The 25,256-nt window shown below is 40.7% G+C and overlaps 1 protein-coding gene across 1 annotated transcript; it reads right to left on the minus strand.

Moving 5' to 3' along the window:
- Nucleotides 1-19,839: 19,839 nt before the first annotated feature.
- ZNF281 (zinc finger protein 281) lies at nt 19,840-24,520 on the minus strand. Its single transcript, XM_075508178.1, has one exon. It carries the CDS (start codon nt 24,203-24,205, stop codon nt 21,563-21,565), a length of 2,643 nt encoding a protein of 880 aa, XP_075364293.1. The 5' UTR covers nt 24,206-24,520; the 3' UTR covers nt 19,840-21,562.
- Nucleotides 24,521-25,256: the final 736 nt, after the last annotated feature.

A 25,256-nucleotide genomic window follows, 5' to 3' on the forward strand; every position in this document is an offset into this window, starting at 1 on the left:
CTTGTTAGTAAATGGGAACAAGTACAGTCACTTCGATAACACAGTATTCAATTACAAGGAATAGTTGAATTAAAAACAGATGGCACAAGCTTGATTGAAAAATCAAGTTGCCTGGCAGCAGAGTGCAATATGAGGAAATGCCTGACATTAATTTTAGCGATAAAAGTTATTTCCTTAAAAGAACGCTGAAAGGCAACTTCATGGAAACTCCCAACTCACTCCGGTACGGTTTGGACAATACTCTAGCTTACGTACTGAATAAAAAACCACCACCAACAAAGAAGTGTCTTGACCACGCCTGTTTCCCCATTCGAAGGCAGGGAAAACACATCTGTTGGCTATTTTGTAAATCTGCCTGAAGATTTTCATTCAAAGTGCAGAAGGCTGAAGTTGATTACTTTCAAGGAACGAGCCAGGCTTTATGCTCTCTCAAGAAAAAAAATCATTGGCAAGACGATGCCCTGGAAATACGGTATTCGGAGCCTCCGAAGGCAGCCAAGAGGAAGAGGAAGAGGAGCAGGCGGCCCCGCAGCTGCTCGTCAGCCCTCGGCACCTTGCCCCCGGGAGAAGGGCCCTGCTGCCAGTGCTGCTCTCCGGCAGGTAACGGGCAATGCCCGCGGCACCCGAAAGGCCTGCCGCGTTCCGGCCTCCGGCACGTCAGCCGCTCGAAACCAGCGGCGGAGTGGCCGCGCCCGCACCTCCCGCGCCCCATCTCCGCTCGCTGCCCCAGCCGCGGCCGCCCGAAACGCCGCGCTGCAAAAGGCGGCCAGGCGGGCAGAAAGCTTCCCTCCCGGCAGCCGCGGGAAAGCAGGCCCGGAGGGACCCGAGAATCAGGGGAAACCCCTCCTTCCCCGGGAGGGCAGAAGGGCCGGGCTGCCCCCCCCCAACCGCGGCACTTAGCACCTCGTACGGGTCCTTGCAGCCCTGCAGATCTCCATCTCAAACACTAGCATGCGAATAAGGATTCGTTCCTCTCCGTCTAGCACAGTGGCTCCCGCGTTACGTGGGAGAGAAAGGCAAGCCTACAGCCGAGATGTTTTATTTCGCTGCTCGGCTTAAACAAAGCGACGCTGATGCTTAAACAAGCTTTAGAAAAGAAAATCCACTGTCACAATAGGAAAAGCAAATCAACACTACAAAACTGAAAACCAGCCAATTTTCCTCTGCTGAGGATTTTCCCAGACCAGTGTTTAGATCCTCATACTAAAGCTTTCCCTATTTAATAAACTGATTAAGTTAAACCAAGGCAGACCCATGCGTAGGCCTTGTTATTTTTGTTTTGATGGGCTGGGCAAAACTGTGAATTACAGGTATGAACCACACATTTATTTGTAATAAAACAGACCTTGAACTTTCCAAAAGGAGGAGGACACACCAAAAAATTAATTTTGAGGTAACTAAAAAAAAAAAAAGCTTCCATTCAGCGTCTACATGGAGTAGGTTCCTTTATGACATAGCAGAGATTAGCCACTCCAAGGAGATGGATCCTAAAAATATTAGGTTATGTAAATTAATGCTTTAAAGCTCCATGGTGCAACGAAAATTTCAAACACTGATGCAATTAGGGACAAGAAGTTCACGGGAATATGTTTCTTTAATCAGTTTAACATGAGAGATGCTGAACTCTTGGCCCTTTTGTCTTTAGAGCCATCCAGAAGTCATCTAATTTGGTGTTTTGCCTATAAAAAATTTTGAATTTCTACTAATTGGGATGTCAGGCTGCTTTCATGACAGAGCAAACAAATATTTACTTCAGTCATCCAATGATGTCTCAGAATCACCCCAGATAAGATATTTCTCCCAGCCAACAATTTATCTTCCCCACGCTTTGCCCATTTTTGCTTTTAGCTCATGCAACCACACAGCTGACTTTGCTTTAAACCCACAGCTCCTCTGCTCCACAGTGCTTCCTTCTGCCACGCACTGCAAAGCCACCTCCTGCCGTGAAAAAGTTAAATGATATAAAATCCCTACGATGCGGTCAAAGGGAAATAAGAGTGCCAGCACGCTGCAAGCAAGCATTTTCTTCACATGGAACCTGGCTTACTTTGAGAAAAAACAGTTACATGCACAGAAGTCTTAATTTAATTAACAATTTAAATACAGAGCTTTAGTCGCCTGAAGCCAACAAAAGAAAAGATAGTTTCTCTTCAAAGACAATCACAATCTGGTACATAAGCCCACGACAGCGGAAAAGAAGAAATCATCCTTCTCTGTGTGTTAAAGGTCATAATAATAGTTGGACCAGCACAGAAAGCAAAGACAAGAACTATTAGCAGACAATGATTCAGGGTAAGGAAAAGGTAAGTGGAGGGAAGCAGAAAGCAAGAAGGCAAGAAGCTATGCAGAGAAAGACTGAGGAAACTCTCAAATTCTACATTTGAAAACCTACAAATTTACTACAAATGCATTAAATCTGAAGGAAAAAAAAAAAGTAGAGTTTAAGGCAAATACCAAAACAAATTTTCAGGGATTCTTCTAGATGTCAAAGGTGTCAAATAACAACCTAATCATGCTTCTATTGATATTAATAACTAATGTTAATCTCCAATTAATAAATGTTTGATTTTTTTGTTCTAAGTACCATATGGTTTACTAAATATTTAGGCTCTAATTTGCCCCTTGCAAATTTGCCCCTTTACCTTCTCTGCAGAGATCAAAACCTTGAGAGTCATACCAAGAAAAATTTCAAACCAAATATTTTGATTGCACTAAGTATTTTAAGAGCTAAGTATCCTCCCATCTGTTCCAATTTGAGACCATGTTGCTTCTATGTTATATGGAACTCAGTCCATGCTAATTTAGGGTATAACTACTTGTTTCAAAGACCTTTTTTTTCCCCCCCTTCCTTTTCAGAACAATGCTGAAAAGAACGATCAACTTAAAAAGAAAAATCTTTGGGATGATTGAAAGGTCTGTAAGATTGGATATGCAAATTAACACTAAATATACTTTGTATATCCAGCAACGCTTTGTGAAATATTAGTTATTCCTTTACTACATTTTCCCTGCACTGAAGAAATTGTCAAAGAAACTTTTGGTGCAAATGACCTGCAGTTAGCAACCCTGAGAACTGTAAACTCATGCTCCAATGCAACCTGTTTTTAACTCTTATTTCACTGTTTAATTGAAACGGCCATAAAAAGATCAGATGCTTCTGAAAGAGCTTCCATCAAAAACCCTGGAAACCAGTCCTGTGTTTTAATTACATCTATTTTATTAGAATCAATGAAATATAAAAATTTTAAATTAAGTGCAAACGAGCATTGCATTTCCACTATAAAAAGAACATTTTTGAGGTTGGAAGGAAATGGGAGACACTAGCACGACCAGAACTTTACCAATTAGTATGCAGAGTATGTGAAGATACATTTATCTTAAATTGCAGCTACTACCTTAGGCCGTCACATGAAGCTTTGTATGTTCAGTATATATTCACTGCATCTAGCATTCTGTGCCCAACTATTACCTAACGATTTCACCGTGTTTCATACAACTGTAGGTGCTTTGTAAATCTTTTCATTTCAAGGAAGGAAAAGAAAGACTAGAAATACAAAGCAGCTAAGCAAGTGTCATTGAATATGTTTCCAAAGGAAAAAAAAGCATTGTGTTTTCTCACTCAGTAAAATCTAATTTTGTGTGTACGTGTTAGACGAAGAGGAATGGGAAGGGAGGCAAAGTCGAGTGACTTTTCTGGAGTTACTTTGCATCCTTAAGGATGTTTATTACACAAAACATTTACCATACTCGCTTTTACTTTTCAGCTTCTGTTTAGGATTCAATATACTATACTTAAGTCTTTATGGTTTCTCATGCTCCACCACATAGCTATTTGCCACATCCACATACGTTTGACTCCTTTGGGCATTCCTGTAAAGCCAGTAGGGAATTTCTTATTTAAGCAAATCCTTTTAATGTAGCTAAATCTGAGTAGCTTTGAAAGTCTGCCCTATAATACACTGACATAAAAGAGCATAGTAATAGTTGATTGACAGGCAGCTTGAGGGAAGTGAGAAAGAGAAAAATATATAAACAATACTTTGCCAATTGTGGAGTAATAATAGTAACAAATAACAGCAAACATAAGTTTATTTCCCAGGAAAACCTATTTTCCATCCATTCTCTTCAGTTTTAAGCCATTTACTTTTAAACGCTCAGGACTAAATGAGTCTATGTTTTATTTTTAACACTCACACAATATTTCCAGTACGTGCGTTCTTGGTATACGATGACAATCAAGTGCTTCACTTCAGATGCCTTTGTGTCAGACACTTTTTCCATTTCCTTTAAAAAGTAAGCAGTGTGATGGCATTTGATAACCATTCACTGAAGCTGCTGCTTGAATTAAAAACAACGAAATTCATCTAAAGCTAAATGCCACCTATCCTTCACAAGGCTATTCTTTGGGATGAGGAAACAATAGAAATAGGAAGAGGCTTTACCAAACACAGCCCATCTCTTCTAGGGATGCAGGAGTACTCTTGCAAAAGGGAAGGACAGCATAAAGCAGACAGACAGTGTCCCACGCTCCTTCTACTCTGGGAAATAAAGCTGGGCAGCTCTTTGTTAGAAAAATAGTTGGAGAATCACCAGGTAGCGCCAGGGGAAGAGCGCCCTTGTTTCTCTTCCCCTATAAATGCTCAATTTTAGAATTATCTTATGCAGCCACTAAAAATGAGCAGCCAACAGAATAGCAGAATAATTGCATATACTTTCTCCCTGTTTCTGCAAATGTTCTTCCTCTTTGAAACCTAGAAGGCCTTTCAGTTGTTCAAGGCCTCTCTACATCTGGGGAAAAATTTGATGCCATAAACTGGCAGAATCCAGAGGGCAAAAGAGGCTCTTCTGCAACAGGACTGCCACTGCCTGGGGGGCTTGGGAACATCATCAGGACACAGGACTTGCAACACAGATTGAAAGCAGTAACACTTCTCAGTGGTGGCACACTGCAAGAAGAAATGGCTGTAGCTTTCGCTCATGTTAAGTGTACCTGACTGTAGTTAATTCCATTATATTCCTAGTGGCAATAAAGCTACTGAAGTTTAACCAGCATTGCTGGTTGATGAAATTCTAGAGATTTATCTGTTAAGACCACAAAAATAATTCCATGGCTTTGTTTCTCATAAGTAAATTGCTAGGCTGCCCTCAAACAGATAAAATAAAATTAAGATAAAATTACAGTCTTGTTTCCATTAAGCAACGTTAAATGCTCTTACTTCCTCCCCTTTTAGCAAAGATAGAACGCTCATGCTAAAAGATCACATTGCTGAAAACGAGAGCAAAGCAGCTGAGCAAAATAATGAGTTGAGAAACACATTCCCTTCTCCCACGTCCTTTACACAAGCCTATACATGGCTGTGATCCCAGATCCCTCCCCCCCCCAATTTCGGTAAATAAGAAAGAAGAATATATGTCTGTTAATACCTTATATAAAGCACATTTCATTTAATCAATGCTTTTCTCAATGGACAATCCCACATAGAAATCCCATGTAGAAATTTCAAAATTCTACATAGCACAACTCTTTTACTTACAAACTCTCTCTCACACTAACTACCAAATCTACTTTGCTCAAAATAGTTAAGACCTTGGGTCAAGGAGACAGTGGCATTAGCACTCAACAGAAAATGTGCTTCTCTACACTAAAATAGCCACTTAAGCAAGAATGTGGAAATGATTTATCTTGCAATGTTTGAAGTTGGATCTTCACCTCAGCTATGTCATGACTGCACAATCAGTCAGAGGAAGACTGTTACACTTTCATACAAAGAAAAGGATATTCAACTCTTCACTATGAGTATCTAACAAGTAATATTACCTTTCAGAAAATAAGAAAAAAGCATAAATATTAGCTAGTGGAAACATTCACATTTATAACATTGGACTTAGAGACCTTCAGTGTTCCAGTCCCCAAATATAAATCTGTGTTTAATAATAGAAATGTAATGCAATTTCACTGAAAGCTCTTTCATTTAAATAAAGCTGTATTTGTAATCCTAAATATTGCAGTGCTATATTAGCGTAAGATAATCAGAAAAATATCAGACTGAAAACTTAAATTGAAGCTTATTAATAAAGTCTTGTAAACGAAATCAGATTTTGAGGCAAGAACACAGCCAGGTAAGTTTGATTTGGGATTCGGTGATACTCTTTATGCATTCACTATCCTTTAAGAGCTGTACGACCTATAGGCAATTTTAAAGGTAGAAGACTATAAAAGGCTTTCTGTTTATGCACACTCAATACTGATAATGCTTATGCATTCACCTAACAATTTGCAGGATCAGACCCCACAGAACAACCAGGTGGTCTTCTAGGTGGTTATATCTAGAGATATAACGAGTCCAATAAGATCACAAAATTATGTACCTGTGAGATTTTTTTTTAAAACCAACATATCTATTTTCCAGAGACCTAATTACCTTTAGAAATCCCCTTCCTTAAGACATCAATTAAGCTGCTAATGTGAAAAATAAGTAGATGTCATAACTATGGGCACAAGTGCTTCTACTGGAATTGAGAGAGCTGCCAACTTGCAGAGATCTGGCTCCACAATCTATTTTGCCTCTATAACTTTTACCAATGTAGTGTCTAAATAAAACTCAACCACTGTACTCTTAAAGAATGAGAAAGTTCATGTTTCTCACATTTATAGACATTCTCTCAGCAAGAATACCAGAATTCAAAGGGATAATTGAGGAATTAGTGAATTTTAGCCAAAAAGTCTGTTAATTTTCTTTCTCTTGACCTGTCAAAACTGTGTGTCCTCAAAAACAGTGAAATTCGGATGGTCTTTAGTTGTCCAATATTTCAAGGGTTCAGTCATTATTCAGAGAAGTAGCAACACAGTAATTAAGATAGCATGATCATAGCCATATTCCTAACCTGTACATACAAAAGGCTGGGTACTATACGTTCTGCACTTGAATTGCAGTATTTTTGAGAACTCACAGTATTCTTTATTTTAATAATACAAATATGAAAAGAGAGGTCTATACATTATAAATGAGGATGGCACAGGATATCTTCTTGTCACAAGTGAAAAATCTGTGCATACATCAAGCAGCGACACTCAACTTTCTAAAGGTCAACTGCAAATGAAGCTCTCTGCCGTTTCTTCACTTTCATATGAATCTAGCAAAAAGACAGTGTAATTGGTTAGAAAGAACAGGCATTATAACTGAAATAATTATTTCCTAGCATACTATACATAATTACATATGTTTACATCACTTACAGTGATGTCACATATAAATTAAAGTATTCATGTTTATGTTTTGAAGAGAGTATCTAAAACCATAAATACTGCTTTTAAAGGGAGCATATCAGAGAAAGTACTAACGGTATGACATGGAGGGAGATGAATGCATGGGCCAGAGGCAACTCCATTCTGAAGGCATAGAAAATATGCCAGCAGACTTGACCTCCTGACCTGAAGTTCTAGAGTACAACAAAAGAAAAGGAACAATCAGTAATTAAACTAATGGAAAAAAATGGAAAAACATGTTGGCGATCAATTTAAATCGAGTTTGTCACAGAAAAACACTAGTCCTGTCCTATTCAGTGCCCCCACGCACACCTGTGCCAGGGTAAACATTTTGGTAGGTCGCAAAGAATGGGATGAAGAGTATGATTTATGTGAAAAATGAGCCTTCTTTTTTTTTCTGGAGAGAACAAGCAACCAAGGACCGCAGAAGGTAGGCTGGCTTCCTTCAGTAACGGTGCCACCTCAGAGTATTCAAAATGCAGCCTCAGAACACAAGGCCACTGACAGTGCAAAAGCCTAAATAAAATCCCTCATACTGTTACTTCTTTCATCACAAAAAAGGTGGAATAAAAAATACCATTTCCTAGCAAGCTTGTCTACAGTACTCTTACACTCTGCACCAGTCAATAAGATAGTGCTCATGACAGACTGAAAAGTGTATATGTGATTGTATGTGATGCACTGCTTTAGCTTACGATAAAATTTTAAATCAAATGAAACTATAACATCTTTCCTGTGCTCAATCTGCAATATGAGAAGGTTATTCCCATTTAGCTTAAAATAGATAACTCCTCAACTTAAGCTAAGTTCATTCGGTTTAACTCAAAATAACAGTTTGTGGAAGTTTTATTAAAATGGTTAAAAAAATACAATTTCAATACAATTGATATAACCATCATCTTTATTCAGTGAGAAAAGACTGTGCAAGCATTTAATTCATTATCCAGGCAGTTACAGTTACACTTCTCAAAACTATTGTTCAGTATTGCCTGCAGTTTGAGAGTGGTTCATCAATGCAACACTACCAATTTAACATGCAAACCTAAACTAATTTCTGGCTGCAGGTACTACTAGAAGGGGAAGGTTCCTTTCCTTCATATCCTCCATAAAGCTTCAATTATTTTTAAAAAGGCTGGGGGGAAATTAATTTGCTATTTACTTTATATACAGATGTTTAGAAAAGTCAAAGGTTTACTGGAATGAAATATTCTGCTAAAATTCTCCATTGCAAATGAAAAAAAAATGGGTTTGGAGAGGCAGCAGAACCAGCAAGTCACATTCTTCTGGGATTTCCATATATGTAACCACACAACTTGCTTATACTGCGGCTCATTCAATTAAATAGCCTTCAAAAGGAGTAGATGTCTGATGGATTATTGTATTATAGCTGGATAATTTGCAGCACTAGCTCATCTATAGGAATATGGAACTTGCAGTATCAAATAAACTAGCTACTGTATCTGGTCAGATAACCTGCCCGAGGCAATGCAATTCCTGATATTTCAGTGGGAGTTGTAAAAAGTCCAGTCCATCTTCATTGCCTTTAATATTATTTCAACTGATATACTATACTATAATTAATAGGGTACAGTTTGCTTTCTAAAACATTACCCCAAAACCCTTCAAGATCTTGTTGTCAGTAGCTTGTGATTGCAAAGCTGATCGCTCAGGCTGACATTTTCATCAACCGCATTTGACACTGTCAGACTCTGTGCACACATGCACAGGAAAATAAATACGTACAGTGTTTATTCAGAAAGCCCTGCTCACTTCTAAGAAGAATGATAATGAAAAATACTTTGCCTTAACTATGAAAAAAAAAAAAGCGGGGGGAGGGGGCTTTTTCTTTGGAAATCTCTGGTACTCTCAAAGACGACTGAGTTTCAACAGGAATGTATCCTTTGTGTCAGTGGTACACTGCTGCTTATTTTCAAGAAAATCTACTTAAATTCATCCACATAATATAAATTTCTTAGAAACTGTAGTTGGCGCTATTCCTCCAGTATGCTAGAATATGTGCCTCCTGCCCTGCCCAGAGGGGTAAAACCAAACTATCCATGCAAAGGCCAGTTACAACAGCTCTATATCATGACAGCAGTAAGATATCCAGGTTGCAAGCAAATACCAATTCTCTGCATCTCATGCAGAAGAAATAAAATCTATACACAGACAAAGGGAAATACCACAGAAGGACAAGGAGTCCGGAACAGGAGGGAAGAAAAGAACGTGTAGCTGGATGCAGAAATCGGTCAGGCAAGGAAGGCAGGAACAGAAATAACCAGATTAGGACAGAAGAAGGGTACACGTAAAAGATGATGGAATTAGCAAAGCGGGAGCCAAGAGAGAAGAGAGGCAAAGACTTGTAGAGCAGGGAGATCTGAATGAGATGACTGTGGTATTTGCTTACTGAGTTAAGAACGGCACTAAGAGAAGCAGGATTGGAGCAAGGTAGAAGGAACAAGGGTCAAGTCCGAGGTAACAAGTAAGAGTCTGTCTGCTAGAGTTACTGCTTCCTGGTCCACAATAAAGATCCACATAACCAAGTATACCATTATTAAGATATCAGCATCTACCTGTGAAAACAACTAGCAAAGATGTTTTCTCCACTGGTTCTGTTCCATGGAGGGTGACAACCAGCTACTATCACCAGTTACTCTGCTAGCTCAAATGACAACGGTCCTTGTCATCCAAGGGCTTCAGACCTGCTGCTGAACTAGAAGAACATCAATAGAAAGTCCACCATGTGGCATTTTGCCCATTTTCTCAGCTTGCTATCTTAAAAACAAAAACAAATAAACAGGAAAAACATATACAGAAAAACTGTACAAGAATATCAAGATTACAACTTGAAGCCATAAATTTGTCCTGAAGCTAGTTGTTAAATATTTTTTGACAAAATCCCTAAATTCAGTAACTACAGACTGACACAGATGAATAAAGGGCTGGCTTTCCACATTATAGAGCAAAAAGTTTCATAAAAATCAATAATCACACTGTTCAGTAATAATACGGCTTTGCATTTCAGAGAGGATAGTATCCTCTAACACTTTAGTGGAACATTAGTCCAGTACCTACCCTTTAAAAAAATATAACATCTTTCTATTGCAACATCTCAGAGAACCAGGGATTTTCACAGAAATTTTTAGTGCATTTACATTATGTATACTTGGCAAACTAAGTACACACAGAGTATGCACTGAAGAGGGTTTAAAAGCATGAAAAATACATCTGTAAGCACAAGCCAACAAAGACTTACTGTTTATAGAAGCCAGAAAAGTTGAAGATGGAAATACTGAGTTAGTCCAAACAACACCCACTGATAAAACCCAAGGACTGTGATGAAATCAAGTCTAACAAACAAAAGAAGTGTAGGGCACAGAAATGAAAGGCCTATAGCTGGTATGCCAGAAAAATGCTGACTTCAGTTAAAAGCCATTACTTAAAACTAGTCCTACAATAAGTGTCCGAAAAGTATGAAACTTCCCATTATCATTGATAATGGAAATTATCACCACATGGAAGACCAGGATTCACTGCAACATTAGCATTACTGCCCTGATCCTGAGGAACAGCAGACCAGACCCACCAAAGAAGACCCAAATTACAATGCCGTAATATCCAGCTTTGATTAAGCCTTGAAAAACATCTGGAATACAAAACTTATGTTCCTGCTGTCATCCATTCACTATATACATTTTAATCCCCATCCTTTTTAATAATTTTTTTGCTGTTAAAAAAAAAAAAAAATCTGGCTCAACCAGTCAAGACAATCTTTTGCAACAACCAAGCCCGTGACCAGAACAACAGCTAACAGCAATGCCTGAAACAGCCTAATGCTGTTACAACTTATCAACAGACTGATAAGATAATGCTCTGTGCCTGCCTTTCTCCAGCAGAAAGATTTCAAGTTAAAGTCTGAACCAAAACCAGAAGCTGCATTCTCCCTGCTTTGCTTTTTTCTTTTCTCCTGCATGAGCTCTGAACAAGAGCAGCTTCAAGCCAGGCCATTTAAGCTAACCTTTGGGGGAGAAGAGGAAACAAGCAATTACCATCTCCCAAATCATATGAGTGTCAGCTAGATGTTTCTTTATGGTAACCTTCTACAGTTAACAAGAACGGAAAGAAGGAAAGTTAGTAAAATACAAAGAAGCAAACAGGATTTTATTTCAAAATGCTTTCACTGTCTTTTCTTCTTAATCTTTACTAAAAGACTAAGGAAGACTCGTCATGGAAAACACGTGCAATTTAAAGCAGACTCAAGTGTCCAAGCTAGACGTCTGAAACAACGTTTAACTGCTTAACACTGCATAGTGACAGGATTCCCAACAACGTCTTGAATTCTCTAGCCCATTTGTTCCATTAAACAATGCACTTTCAGACACCCCATTGTACTGCTTCCTAGAGACAATACTGTCTCCTCAGCATAAAATCTGTCGTTGCTGTTTGGCACAGACCAACGATCAAACAAAACTATAGAGAATCACAGAATTGTTGATGTTGGAAAGAACCTCTTGAGGTCTTCTTGTCCAAATCCCCTGCACAAGCCAGGTCAGCTAGAGCAGGCTGTCCAGGACTATGTCCAGTTGGGCTTTAAAGATCTCCACAGATGGGAGACTCCACAAGCTCTATGGCAATTTATTCCTGTGTTTGACAACCCTCTCAGTAAAAAGTGTTTTCTTGTGCTCAGACGGAATTTCATGCATTTTAATTTGTGCCCATTGCCTCTTGTCCTGTCAGTGGGCACTACTGCAAAGAGCCTGGCTCGTCTTCATTCTTTTCCATTAGGCATTTGTACACATTGATGAGATCCCCCTAAGCCTTGTCTTCTCCAGGCTGAACACTCGCAGCTCTCTCAGCCTCTCCTAATATGAAAGAGACTCCAGGCCCTTAATCATCTTTGTGGCACTGCACTGGACTCATTCCAGTAAGTCTGTCTGTCTCATGTACTGTGAAGCCCAGGATGTGGCCTCACCAGTGCTGAGTAGATTAGAAGGACACCTTCGTTGACTGCTGGCAATGCTCCTCCTGATGCATCCCAGGATACTGTTAGCCTTTTTTGCCACAAGGGCACATTGCTGGCTCTTGGTCAGCTTGTTGTCCACCAGGACCCTGAAGTCCTTCTCAGCAAAGCTGCTTTCCAGCCAGTTGGCCCCCAGCATATACTGATGCATAAGGTTATTCCTCCCCAGATGCAGGACTGAGCATTTCACTTTGCTGAACTTCATGAGATTCCCATCAGCCCACTTCTTCAGCCTGCTAAACACTAGGCATGGCAGCTTGCAGTTTTTGTTTCATGCTAGCACTTTAAGGTAAAAAAGTAGAAATCATTGGTTTACCATAACTTTGCTAGCATGTGCAGAAACTGCATAGCACTTGATCTTCACTAGGAATTTACCGCACTCCTTGGCACACTTTTTCCCCTAGAAAAAAAAAAATTATTGTTTCCACTTTCCATCCCCCAGAGAATTTGACATGAGGTTGCAAAAATAAAAGGCTCTCCTATCAAATTAGTCAGGTCCTAGCTTATAAAGTAAGCTTTATGGGTAAGTCTTCTTGCTTGTAGAGGAGAACAAGTTAATTACATCTTTCTAACCAACTATTGTTCACAAGACTGTTCCACATATCTTTTAATCTTTGCATATTAAAGTCACTTCTCACTGTACACAAGATCAGTTTATACAGTATTAGCATATTGTTTTCCTGGAATATGTTTTAAGGACTTATAATATTACATGGTAACTGCTGTTTCACTCTTTTAGTTTACATAGCTCTGAAACAACACGTGCATACTCTAAACTTACCATTTCTTTTTTCTTTCTTTTTTTCTTTTTTATTTTAAACAGCCATCCTTTTGATGAAGCATATTCTCGAAGAGACGCACTCCCAATCAAAGTCCCTGATTCAGGTGTTCACCCAGGCTGTGGCCTTACGGGAGTAGCATCCATCATCGAGGAAACAACCTGCTCTTCAAAAGAACACGTAGTCAGGTCCTTGGCTAAAAAAAAAATAATAAAAAAAAAGTCCAGCAATCTATTTCCCATTTTTACTCCTTTACAGGATAAAACCAAAAATATCATTATCTGATCACAGAGAACCAGTTCTATAGATACAACTTCTTACAAAAAAGAACAAATTCCCCATTCATTACCTTCACTGCACACTTTAGAGCTTGCTCTGCTACACAGGCCTCTCCTCTACAAGAGACAGCACAATTCAGATCGACATTGCTGAAACCTTGAGAAAGTCCTAAACTAGCAGGTAGTGCCATTATTTAAGAATGACAGATGATTCTCTATGGTTAAAGAAAATTGCTGAGCACTGCAATTCAAAAACCTCTGCTAAAGTTGGATGGAGCAACAGGGTCTCCCCATTAGGAAACAGCCACAACATTTATGTGCTTTCTGCAAAATGCTTTGCTTTTTTATACAGGCCACCAAGAAATTTGAGCCTTCCTATATTTCAACACAGTGCATTACAAGCCTGCAGATACACATACAAGTAAGTGGAAAATGAATAATAAGAAGATTCGTGAATTTTCTAGATTCAAAATTATAAGAAGCTACTGGTAATTTTGAATGCCTCACTGCTGTGTAACCAAAAATCAAAACAGACTATTACAGAATATCTTAAGAAACCAGAAGGTCCTTTACCAGTCATATAGCCCCTCTACTTTCCTTCTTTTCCCAACTCCTTGCCGCACATCATTCCTGTAACAATACCTATATTGAGAAAGAACTCCATGTTATTTCTAGATTTTGCAAACTGACAATTTACAATACATTTTCTAATCTTTTGATTTTGTTCACTGATGGGAGAAGGGGGATCCTCTGTTTTATTTGTGTCCTTTCTGGCGGAGAAATAATAAAAAAAAGAGAACAGCTCTTTGAGAAGCTTGTGTCAGCTTCATTGTCAAGACAAAGGTCACTGCATTCCTATTCATGATGACCTACAACTGTACCCATTTAAAGACTTCATTATGCTATATTAGAGGGACCTCTTTCTCAGAGGTTTTAATTTAGCTTCTTTGTGAGAAGAACAAAACATGCAAGCATCAGAATACTGTCTTAAAAATAGTAAAAACTGATGATTTTAACTACTGGCAGTCTTATTCCATTTGCCATCCACTCTTAAGATGACATGTGTGAAGTATGATTTCCAGCACCATATAAAACAAAATATGAAACTACTTTTACTCTAAAGTGCCTCTATAAACTCCAAAATAAATAATCAAATGTAGTGTACCTACACAAAAATGATTGCAATCTCTCAAAAAGTCCAAGTTCCAACACCTCAGGATGAGTAATTGGTTTAACCCTCATCTCCCCAGACTACTATTAAATGACTGTTACAGAAGTAAACCTGGAAAGAAGTTTTCATTAAGAACACTCAGGAAATAAATTTTAAATCATCTACACATTTCATACAGACTTAACTCTACACTAAGATCACCAAGTGTACATGTTTAGTTACAGGGTTTGATGGACCAAGTACATGAACTGCTTCATGATACAATTTGACCTAGCTTTCTAAGGTCGACAAATTTCTCAAGCAAAACAGGTTGAATATTTTTAGTGACACATCTCCATTGATTACTGTTGAATAACCTTCTGGACTAAAGCTGGCCAGACCCGAGATAGCAGAATTTTGGCACAGATACCTGCATTTCATTTTCACAAAGCAAATCAATACTTGGAAATGGCAGGTCTTCAAAAAAACCTAGTAGTTCTAAGAAATGAAGCTTGCTGCGCTGTGTCTCACACTTCCAAATCACTGACGACAGCCCAGCTGCAAAAGGAAGGCTACGTTCTCTCTACCAAGATTGCATGATTGCCTACTGCCCCTTAAGATAGGATGGAGCCATGAGCTTCTATGAGTAAATGTGTTATCACCAACCTGACCAAATTCCAAGCAGACAGCTAACACAATATAAATGCCCTCCTCAGATGCATAAGCTAATCCTTAATAGTCTCATTTTCTAGTATTGCCAAGCACTTTCTAAGATAATATATTTTTCAGTCTAGAAATCTATTTTGTTTAATAGATGAGAAGATCCATAGGCATATTTTACTCACCATAATTTAAAGCACCTCAGCAAAACACGCAAGATATTTTATCACACGTCTATATATTTCCCCATTACAGGAAAGCAAATTAAAGTGATTCTAAACCTCGTCACTCATGGAGTTGCATATGGATTTCTTTGTAAATTCTACTCTTCAAAAGAGGTCACAGCCTGGTTTTAGTCCCACTTATCTCAGAATGTAAGAGCATCAAAAAAACCTCCCACCTGTGAGATTTTTTTCCCCTCCAGAAAAAAACCACTCAGAATCTGTGAGCACACTGAACTATCCTTACCATCATCAATATAATTTCTGGCCACATGTCAGCACCCGCACACATCATGTCCCAGTCAAGACTCTAACCTCCTATCCACTGGGAACAGAGTACAAGCAGACAGAGAAGGACACACTATAAGGAGAAACCGTGGGATTAAAAACAACCAGTCTTTTGGCCTCTGAATAAAATAAAAATGAAATCTGTTTTGCCAACAGCATCAAGTAAAGGTGCCTTCTTAACAAGAACACAGGAATATTCTGAATGGTAATAACCTAGCTTTATATAAAGCAGGTTTTAGCATCGAAGGTGGCACATGTGCTACTACAGAATATCTGATGTTTGCTGCAGATCCTGCATAATAACCATTTTATGCCTCATTAGTTCACAGAATGTTTTCATATTTGTAGCACTAAATAAGAGACTATTCAAAATACATTTTAAGGTAAGATAGAGTATATTCAAATAATCAAAGAAACATATTCTTAAGTTAGTTTTTAATTCTTTCTTCATTCTGAGTCTGGCTAGGTAATATTTTATCAAATTTCAGACCAAGTCCCCAAGTACACAGGCAGCTTTCTAGTGTAGCATCATACCATTACTTAGGACAGCCTTGGGTTTAAAATTACCAAATCCACTGGAAATTTAATAAAAACAAAAGATTGAAAAGTATCAATATGAAAATATAGAAGTATGCTATATACAAAAATTTACATTACTATAAAGACTATGAATCAAGCATTGTAAGTTAAATAAACCGCCAGAACTAAATCTTCCTTTTAATCCTCAATTCACCCCATCTTGTAGTTGCATTATGATAGACTGACTACATGATGACACAGTATTTTTTCCAAGCAACACTGCCTTGCTGTTTGTATCCACAATGAATAGGATGATAATACCCAGCGAATGAAGCAGGAGTATGCTTCATGAGGCTGCTATCTGCAGAACCTGGTTTCACTTGTTGCAGATGCCAGATTTACAGTGAACACCAGAAAAGGGAAAAGACAACCTAGTGATTGAGGCTCCTGAAGGTCACCTTAGAGAATTAATTTACCCCATGACTCTGCCCCACAGCTTCTGCTTGATTCTAGACAATCAACTATTCCACATTTACCAAGCTGGTAACTATTCCTCAATTTCTCTCCACCCAGACACAGTTTGAAACAGCAGGGGTCTTATACCAAGGAACTCAACGTCAATCAGTGTCAAAGAGATGAAATTCCAGTACCTATCCCTCAAGGTCAGAATTATCAAAATGAAACTAGGCATCCAAAAGTAAATTTTTAGCATTAGTATCTATAAAACCTGTAAGATTAGAATATCAGTATAAGGATATGAAAAAATAAATTTTCTTTCATAATGTAGCCAGATACTACTGGCTGTGAGAAAACAAACAATGCTGAAATAAATTTGGGTTTTAATTGCAAGTGAAAAAGGGGACACAAGAAACATGTTCTAAACAGCATGGATAACAAAGTGTATCATAGCTGTTCATTTGCTAAACAGGGTATATCCTGTGTTCCAAATGCTGTGCACAGTACTATACCTTATTTTCTTAAGTGCCTGTAAAAAAAAGTAAAATTGCATAAAAAGCCCCTCAGAATATTAAAAGTGAAGACTCCACAGTTTATATAAAAAGCCAGAAAACAAATTTCAGTCTGAGAATATGCAACATATGCCCCCGCACAGAACACATTAGAAGAAACTGCCACTTGGACTAACATACCAAACAATTATAATAGCCCAATCCGTTACCCTGGAGGGGTCATCTTTGGAGATATTGCCAACAAACTTTCAAGTCTCTGAACATAAATGCATTTTCAAAGACTCTTAATTAATTATTATCAGGTTTTCAAGAAGAGCAACTCAACAAGGGACACCCATCAACCTAGTCTAAAGTCCTAGCTCTAATATAGGATGTTGCTAGTTTGGGGGGGATGATTCTGATCTGTTTTTAAAGAAGCATGGGATGAAAAGACCAGCGGAACAAGAAAAGTTTTCTTCCTTAATCTTATTTTAGGAAATATGTGATCAATTTTTGCAGAAGTTTCCCAGAGAAAGAGAGCGTGTGGGGTGCGAGACAGACAAAGCCTGGAAAATTCCAGCCCAAATGGTTAAAGCTGGTAGTCAGCAGGGGCTGAAAACAGAATCTTCCATTTTAAAGTGACCTGACTCCCTTCAACACATACAATAACAAACAGGGAGGTAGTAACTTACACATTCTCACACCTATCTTCTCAGGCATAACAAACATTTCCACAGTCACAACTGCAACTTCACATGAACAACACTGATTTCTAGTTGGTGGGGAAAAAAAAGAAGCATCATTCAGACAAATACACTGTTTTCATGCATATAATACTGGGGGGGGGGGGGGGGCAAACAATTGAAACAACAAAAGCCCACTAATGGAATACATTGAATTATTCCTAGATCTTCTCAAGGTCTCCATGAGACATGAGACAGCTTTTCTTCATCAGTAGTCCATAAACCTGAAATTGTGATCTCCCTTCACATCATTGTGTTTTCACATTTTTTTCATCCCTCTTTCATTTCACCAATTTCTTACTCTAAAATTTCACAAGTCTATGTCCAATTTAAATAATTCAGGAACTACTGCAAATTTTAGCTAGCTCTTCCAGATCATCTGCAGGCAGGTCAGACATGCACTTTTAGTGGCTTGGGGCATACAGACACATTGACAATTCAGGGTACCATAATGTGTTTGTTCCAATGCAAAAACATGTTACATGAGATACTACAATAAGAAGCATAACAGTTTATGTACAATTTTCTGTCATCATGTATATCAATTCTTCTTTACACTCTTGTTAGTGGTAGGAAACAGATCATCATTCCCCTCCCGTAATTCCTTTAAAAACAACAGAAAATTAAACCAGGAACTAAAGTAGAAAAAAAATATTCAAGGGCCATTTTCCTTTTCTTTTTCCTTCTCTCACTGCCACATACAAACATACAACATTCCAATAATTTCCCCCTCAGATTTTCTGAAATTATTCCTAGCAATGTTCTGAATATTAAACGTTTAACATATTTCATATTTACTTCGGAAGGTTTTCATCCTTATTTGCTTTTCAGCATGCCAACGATTTTTCTCTTGTCCATGTCACTGCCTTGATTCAAATCGCTGTCTTCTGTTCTTCAATACTCTACTTTTCAACCATTTTCAGATTTCAGCACTACTATTCTTATATTCACATGTAAAGCTGAAGAAAAATACAGATTAAGGAAACCCACAAACTATCTTCAGATTACCTAAAATGGTTTTAAGTATTTTGCTATAATATTATTTTTACTAGGCTTTCCTTATAATGCAGAAGTTAGAGCAGGAAAAACAACAAAAAAAGGCAGATAGAGCACTTTCTAAAATCTTTACTTTGAACAAAATTGTATTATATGTGTGTCATTTTGGATTTCCAGCAATTACAAAATGTCTTTGAAGTTAACAATATGCAATTTATGTATTTTTAACCAAAATCATATATAAAAAGACACAGATTTAAAGAGATGAGGTTGTACGAACAGTTTAACTTAAGGAAATTTGTTAGTTTTTGCCTTGGAAGCTAACAGTATGAGATAGAGCCCTGACTTCTAAAATAGTGCACTCAGACTATCTGACCCAAAATGAAACTGAAGGAAGAAAACAAGCTCAAAACATGCCAGTAAGGTATATATTATTCCTTCTCAAAAGTTAATCTCATAACATTTCCTTAATAGGTTCTCAAAAGTGTGACTGGATAATAGAAGTGATATCTTTATGATTTTGTGAATAATGGGTTTTATTAGTATTAAGTTAAAGCAAACAGCCAGAACAATACATATGCAACTTCTACTACACACAATATAAAGAATGTAAATTATAACCTCTGTAAAACAAAAGAAAAGGTACTGAAAAAGCCAACACAGTGGTTATGGACTATTCCATCCCTGATAGCAGGCCAGGTTCTGTGTTTAGAGAACAGTTGTTGTTTGCTTATTTAAACTGAAATAGGGTGAAATACATAATCAAGTATAAAGAAAAAGTTAATGGAGTTACATGGATTCTAGTAACTAGTAAGATTAGTAAGGGGGAAAAAAAAAAAAGATAATTCACCTAGTAAAAGAGATTACAAGTGGGCTCAGGTTTCAATTTTTAGTGGTGAGGGACAACGGGAGAAATTACCCAGGATTTTTGTAACAATTTGTTTAATAATACACCACTTTCATAACAGAAGTGTTTTACACTTGCACAATGTTAATAACTTTATTATACATGGAAGCCTGTAATAGGCTGATTACACAATAAGACTGCAAACAACCACTGGTACTTTCCTGACACCAGAAAAGTACATAAGACTGAAACATCACCAAGAGTACATAAAAAAACCATCAGCATAAACATCACCAAAATTACATTAAAAAAACTAATCAAAAAATACATTTGCAAAAAGTGGTTTAGAGCAGTGCCACTGCCTTTCAGCAGCTTTGAATGGCCACCAGTATTTCTAGCAGGTTTCCGTGGCTCCACAGGCATTAATCAGGATTCACATATAATAAATAATGTACCACAAAATATACATAAAGTAAGGCAATAATTCCAAAGAAAAGTTCTGTTGATATTAACAAGCCACTCAAGTTCTACTTTCGTAGTTGACGTCATCACCAGAAACCTTTGATGGAATTGCAGCCTTAGGCCCTAAAAGCCTGCAATGATGAACTGCTGCAAACCCCTATATCCGTAAAGAGCTCCAGTGACACCACTGGTACACTGCTGGGCACAGGGGTCCATGTTAGCTGATCCTGATGCAGGATAGGGGCCTTAGTATGTACAATTGGGAGTATATTATTTCTTATCGTACATGGAAACCTTGACATAATTCTAAAACATGTGGGTGTTCATTGTTCATAATCTGATGTCATAAGACATCAGAAAGTACATAATAAGATATGCACTTTCTGGAATGTAAATCTTTTTAAATGCTAGCTATTACGTTGGGGTGAGATAGTGAGTAGGGAAGAAGGGGAACAAAAGGTGTAAATTAAAGGGGGAAAAAAACCAAGACCAAGTACGGAGGAATCGGGAGCACAACAAAAGAGAGGGCACCTTATACACTAAAAGAACATGGAAAAGGGGAAGAGCAAGAGACTGCCTTTTTTGAACCATGTATAATAAATAACGTATCCCAACAGCATATCTGGATTATGACTGTAGTTTCAAGTTGGGGTTCTAATGACATGAACCAGATGCACACGTTTTGTTCTCACGGTTTGTGTCAACAGAATCTCTTTACGGAATTACAGTCTTACACAGGAGTTCTGGGGACATTATTGTTTATATTAAAGCTACCATTCTGGGCTCTTTGTACAGACCCAAGAATATTTGCTCCACCTGCCTGGAATGAGCATCACCCGGAAGAACAGGAGTACTTTAAAAACAACAAGATTTAGGTAGCAAAATTCTTTCAGATCAGCCCAGACATAAGAGACAGCAATCTGAAATGTCATAGATCCCTTCCTCAAAAAGCTGAGATATTTTTGTCACTATCTGTAAATTGGAAGTTCCAATACACTAGTGGTGCATAGAATTCCCATGCTTCGTTACACTTTCCTGAGAGTAAAGCAATTAGAATAAACCTTAGTCCTAGGAACAAAGTTAATTTTTTGCATTTTAAACTTTTGGGCTATTCCCTGACAATCTATATAATGTAAATTTGATTGCTAAACATTGTCACTTGAACAAAAAACACTATTTTAATCTATTGATTTTTGATTAAAAACCATAATAAACAGATCTAAAAAAATCACGCTAACAAAATAAACTAAATATGAAAAGTTGCATTGAAAGGGCATGTTACATTATTCTTAATAGGACCGTGTAGAAACATTCCAATGGCAGTGTTGTCAAAGTAAAACAAAATTACATTAAGAAGACCCCACAGCCTGGTCACAGTCGGGACCTTACCTGTAACTCTGGCTGGTTGGGGTTTTTACTCGTGTACTACATGGCTCACTTACATCAGACATCATATTTGTATACCCTGAGAAATCTGACACTGAAGTCCTTACTCTATGGTCCACTTCTCCATTAGAGTTAGTGATAAAAGTCATTGGCACCCTGCTGCCCGACTTAAACTGAGAACCAAACGCTTGTGCAAAGTTCTCGATCTGGTAGGTTGCTCTAGGCTCTATGTCCTTCTGAGGATCTATCTGGCTAGTTAACTCCTGAGACGGGATCTGAAAGCTCGTTGAGGATTCTAAGTTTTTCTGTTCCTTCTGGCCAGTCAGTTTCTGAGATGTCGACTGGTAGTTAGATGAAGTCTCTAAGTTTTTCTGCGGATCAATGAGATCATCCAGCTCTTGAGAAGGAGTCAACTGTTGATGCGTAGCCTCCAAAGCAGACAAATAAAAGCCTGGTTGAGATCCAAGCAACATCCCAAACGGAGGTTTTGGCAACGCAGTTGGCAATACTGAGGTAACGGATTGGCTGAAGCCACACTCAAGTGGAGATGTAGTGTATATCTGTTTGTCTTGAAACAGAGTGTGGTTATGGAGAGTTGAAGACAAGCTAACAAATTGGAAACTGGGTCCAAAAGCAAAACCAGTGCTATTGGTTGTTCTTTCAAAGGCTTGTTGGAGGTATTTGGAGTATTCTTGCAACATGCTTGCCTTATCATTTGAAACTGTTTGAGAGTTAGGGCTCAAGTTCTCTTCCTGAACCATCTCTGAATGTTCTCCTGAGGTGTGCAAGTCCACACGCTGTTCAGTTATACTGAAAGGATCTTCCTTCTGGCCTTCTGATTTGTGAGAGTACTGGTCCAAAAGGCTCTGTAAGACTTCATCAGGAATACCAGACTTGTCGTGGCAAGACTTTATTTCACTATTTAAAGATGCTGAATCAATAAGAGATAATGGAGCTTCGTTATCCATAACACTAACACCTGCAGACTGGATGACGGACTGCTGGGAAGTCATGTGTCCGACATTAATTGAAAAGGCACTGTTACTGCTTGCAGTTTGTAAGTATCTTCTTTTCTTTGAAAACTGCATGGCATCATCATAATTGCTACTTATTTGACCTGGTTTACCACCTGTACTTTGGAGAAGGCCAATAGTTTCTACGCCGGTATTGGCTACTAGGCCTAGAGAGCCACTCTGTTTCCCAGACAGTGGTTTTTGCCCCAAAATATCTGGCAGTGGTGATACAAAATTAAGGTAATTTTTGTCTGCCTGTTTTCTGCTTCCTTTTTTCAAGACCAATTTTGGCACCTTTTTCTGAAGTTCTTCTACGCCCGTGCCAACTAGACCACCACTGGAAGACACAATAGGAATATCAACTGCATAATTTGGCATGGCCACATTACTTGCAACTTGAGATTCAGTTACTTTGCTGCTACACTTATTTCCTTTGTTTTCAGTGGATATACTTTTTGTTTTACTTTTTCTCCTTGAGGAACTTGTATTTCCCTGAGACAATGCAGCCAAGCTACCCATGTTATTTGAAGATCCGGGCTCCATTCCAGCACCTGCTTTACCTATGGCTTCACCACATGTTCTTCTGTGCTTCAACAGTCTATCAGTCCTCGAAAAATACTGCTGACAAGTGTCACATTTGTATGGCTTTTCTCCGCTATGCGTCCTCTTGTGTCTCTCCATGTGGTACTTCTGGATGAACTTCATACTACACTGGTCGCACCCAAAAGGCTTCTCCCTACTGTGGATCTTCTCGTGTCTCTGCAGTAAGTACTTCTGGATGAAACCCATGCTGCACTGGCTGCACTGGAAAGGCCTCTCCCCCGTGTGAATGAGCACATGTCTGCGCAAGTGATAGGAGCTCCTGAAGGCAGCGCTGCAGTGTTCGCAGACGTGAGGTTTCTGACTGGGGGACGCAATGGCACCTTCCGCATCTCCCACCAGGGGGGGTTTGGATGAAGCGCTTGGCTTCCGCTTGGCTTTGATTCCCTGAGTTTCTGGCTTTGGCCTCTTTGCCTTCTTGACCTGGGCATCGTGCTTTGGCTCACCCGAGCTCCCAGGGGCGCCCTCGCCTCTGCCACTCAGTAACAGGTCTCGGTGGGGATGCTGGTGCAGGTGGTGAAGAAGGCTGAGGTCCTGAATCACGCTCTGGCCGGTTCCTTCCCCGCTGCTGCCGCCCAGGCCGGGGGGCCTCTCCTCCCCCGCTCCCCCGAAGAGCCCCCCGTAGTGGTGATGGGGCTGCGGCTGCTGCTGCTCCTCCTCCTCCTGCTCGCTGGGCTTCTCTTGCTTGATGCTCACTAGGGACTGCAGAAAGCCCCAGGGGCTCCTCTGCGAGGAGGAGGGAGCGGAGGGGAAAGCCCCCGCCGGCTCCTTCTTGAAAGTCATGTCCTGAGGGGGAGGAGGCGCCGGGGGCTCGGCCGCCGCCGTGGAGGAAGCGGCGGCGGAGGCCGGAGGTAACACGCACTGCGGGGGGTGCTGGGCCGCCGGGGGGGGCGCGGCCGCCCGGGTGAAGCTGGTGACCGGGGGCAGGCGGTGGTTGAACATAACCATGCCGGGGGGGAAGGTGGGCTCCATGGCCGCCGCCCTCTTGCTGCCGCCGCCGCCGCCGAGGAAGCCGCTGCCGAGTTTCATCCCCCGGGAAGGCGGGCCGGAGAGGAGGCGCGGCCCAGAGGGGCTGCGGGACCCGCCGCCCGCCCGCCCGCCGGACACCGCTCGCTGCCTCGCTGGCGGGCGCCCGCTCAGCGGCTGGCTCCCGCGGCGGCCCGGCAGCCGCCGCCCGGGCGCATCGCCGCCGCCGCCACCCCCACCCGCGCCGACGGGCGGCCCCCGGCCCGGGCTGCACTTACGGCTCCCGCCGCCGCCGCCTCCAGTTAAAAATAACGCCGCGTCCGCTCCACAATGGAATTAGCAGCCCCTGCGCCCCGCACTGCACATGCGCGGCGCGCGGCACGCTGGGTACGGCCCGGCCGGCCGGGCAGCCAGCAGGCGGGCAGCGCGCAGGCGCGACGGGCCCCCGCCCGCCCGCCCGCCGCGCTCGCGTGGGGCGGGGGGGCGGCGGTGCCATCTTGGTGGGCGCCGCGGCGGGGGGCCTGGCCGCCCGTCCCCGGAGCGCCCGCTGCCGCCTTCGCCCCGGGGCGCTGGCCGGCGCCTCCCGGAGGCTCGGCCCCGCGCCCGCGGGCTGCCGGCCCCGCCGCGCGGCCAGGGCGGGAGCCCCGGGCAGCGCCGAGCGCCGTCTCCGGCGGGAGGAGAGACCGTGCCGAACACGCGCCTCAGACTTGCCGCCGCGTTGCTAAGAATAGAGCGAGCGACATCCTTCCTGCCATCAAAGAGCGTGGCAGTTTCCACGAGTGGTGCTAACCGGGGGGTAACGCGCGGTGCCGGCGCCTGCAGCGCTGCCAGCCGCGCCGGGCGGGCGCCCGGCAGCTAACGGGACCTCGGCCTCGGCAGGAGAGGCTCAGCCTGTAATTAAAGCCGCAGGTGCAGCTTCACGTACGCTGACGCGATTGCCCAACCGCCGTGTACGCAAAACACCTAGGGCGTGCGGCGCCTGTATGCTTGGCATAAGTGTTACTCCTATTAAAAGGTGCCGCTCCAGAGATGCTGAAATTTAACATTTTTGACAAGGTCAGATCGTGGCGTGTCTGTTCCTACTTTTACCTCAAAACAATTACATGAGTTGCAC

This window comes from Mycteria americana, chromosome 7 (assembly GCF_035582795.1).
Source record: "Mycteria americana isolate JAX WOST 10 ecotype Jacksonville Zoo and Gardens chromosome 7, USCA_MyAme_1.0, whole genome shotgun sequence".
NCBI lineage: Eukaryota > Metazoa > Chordata > Aves > Ciconiiformes > Ciconiidae > Mycteria > Mycteria americana.

What these genes read in the sequence shown, in the direction of transcription:
- ZNF281 (XM_075508178.1), bottom strand. Translation starts at nt 24,205, where the DNA reads ATGAAACTCGGCAGCGGCTTCCTCGGCGGCGGCGGCGGCAGCAAGAGG.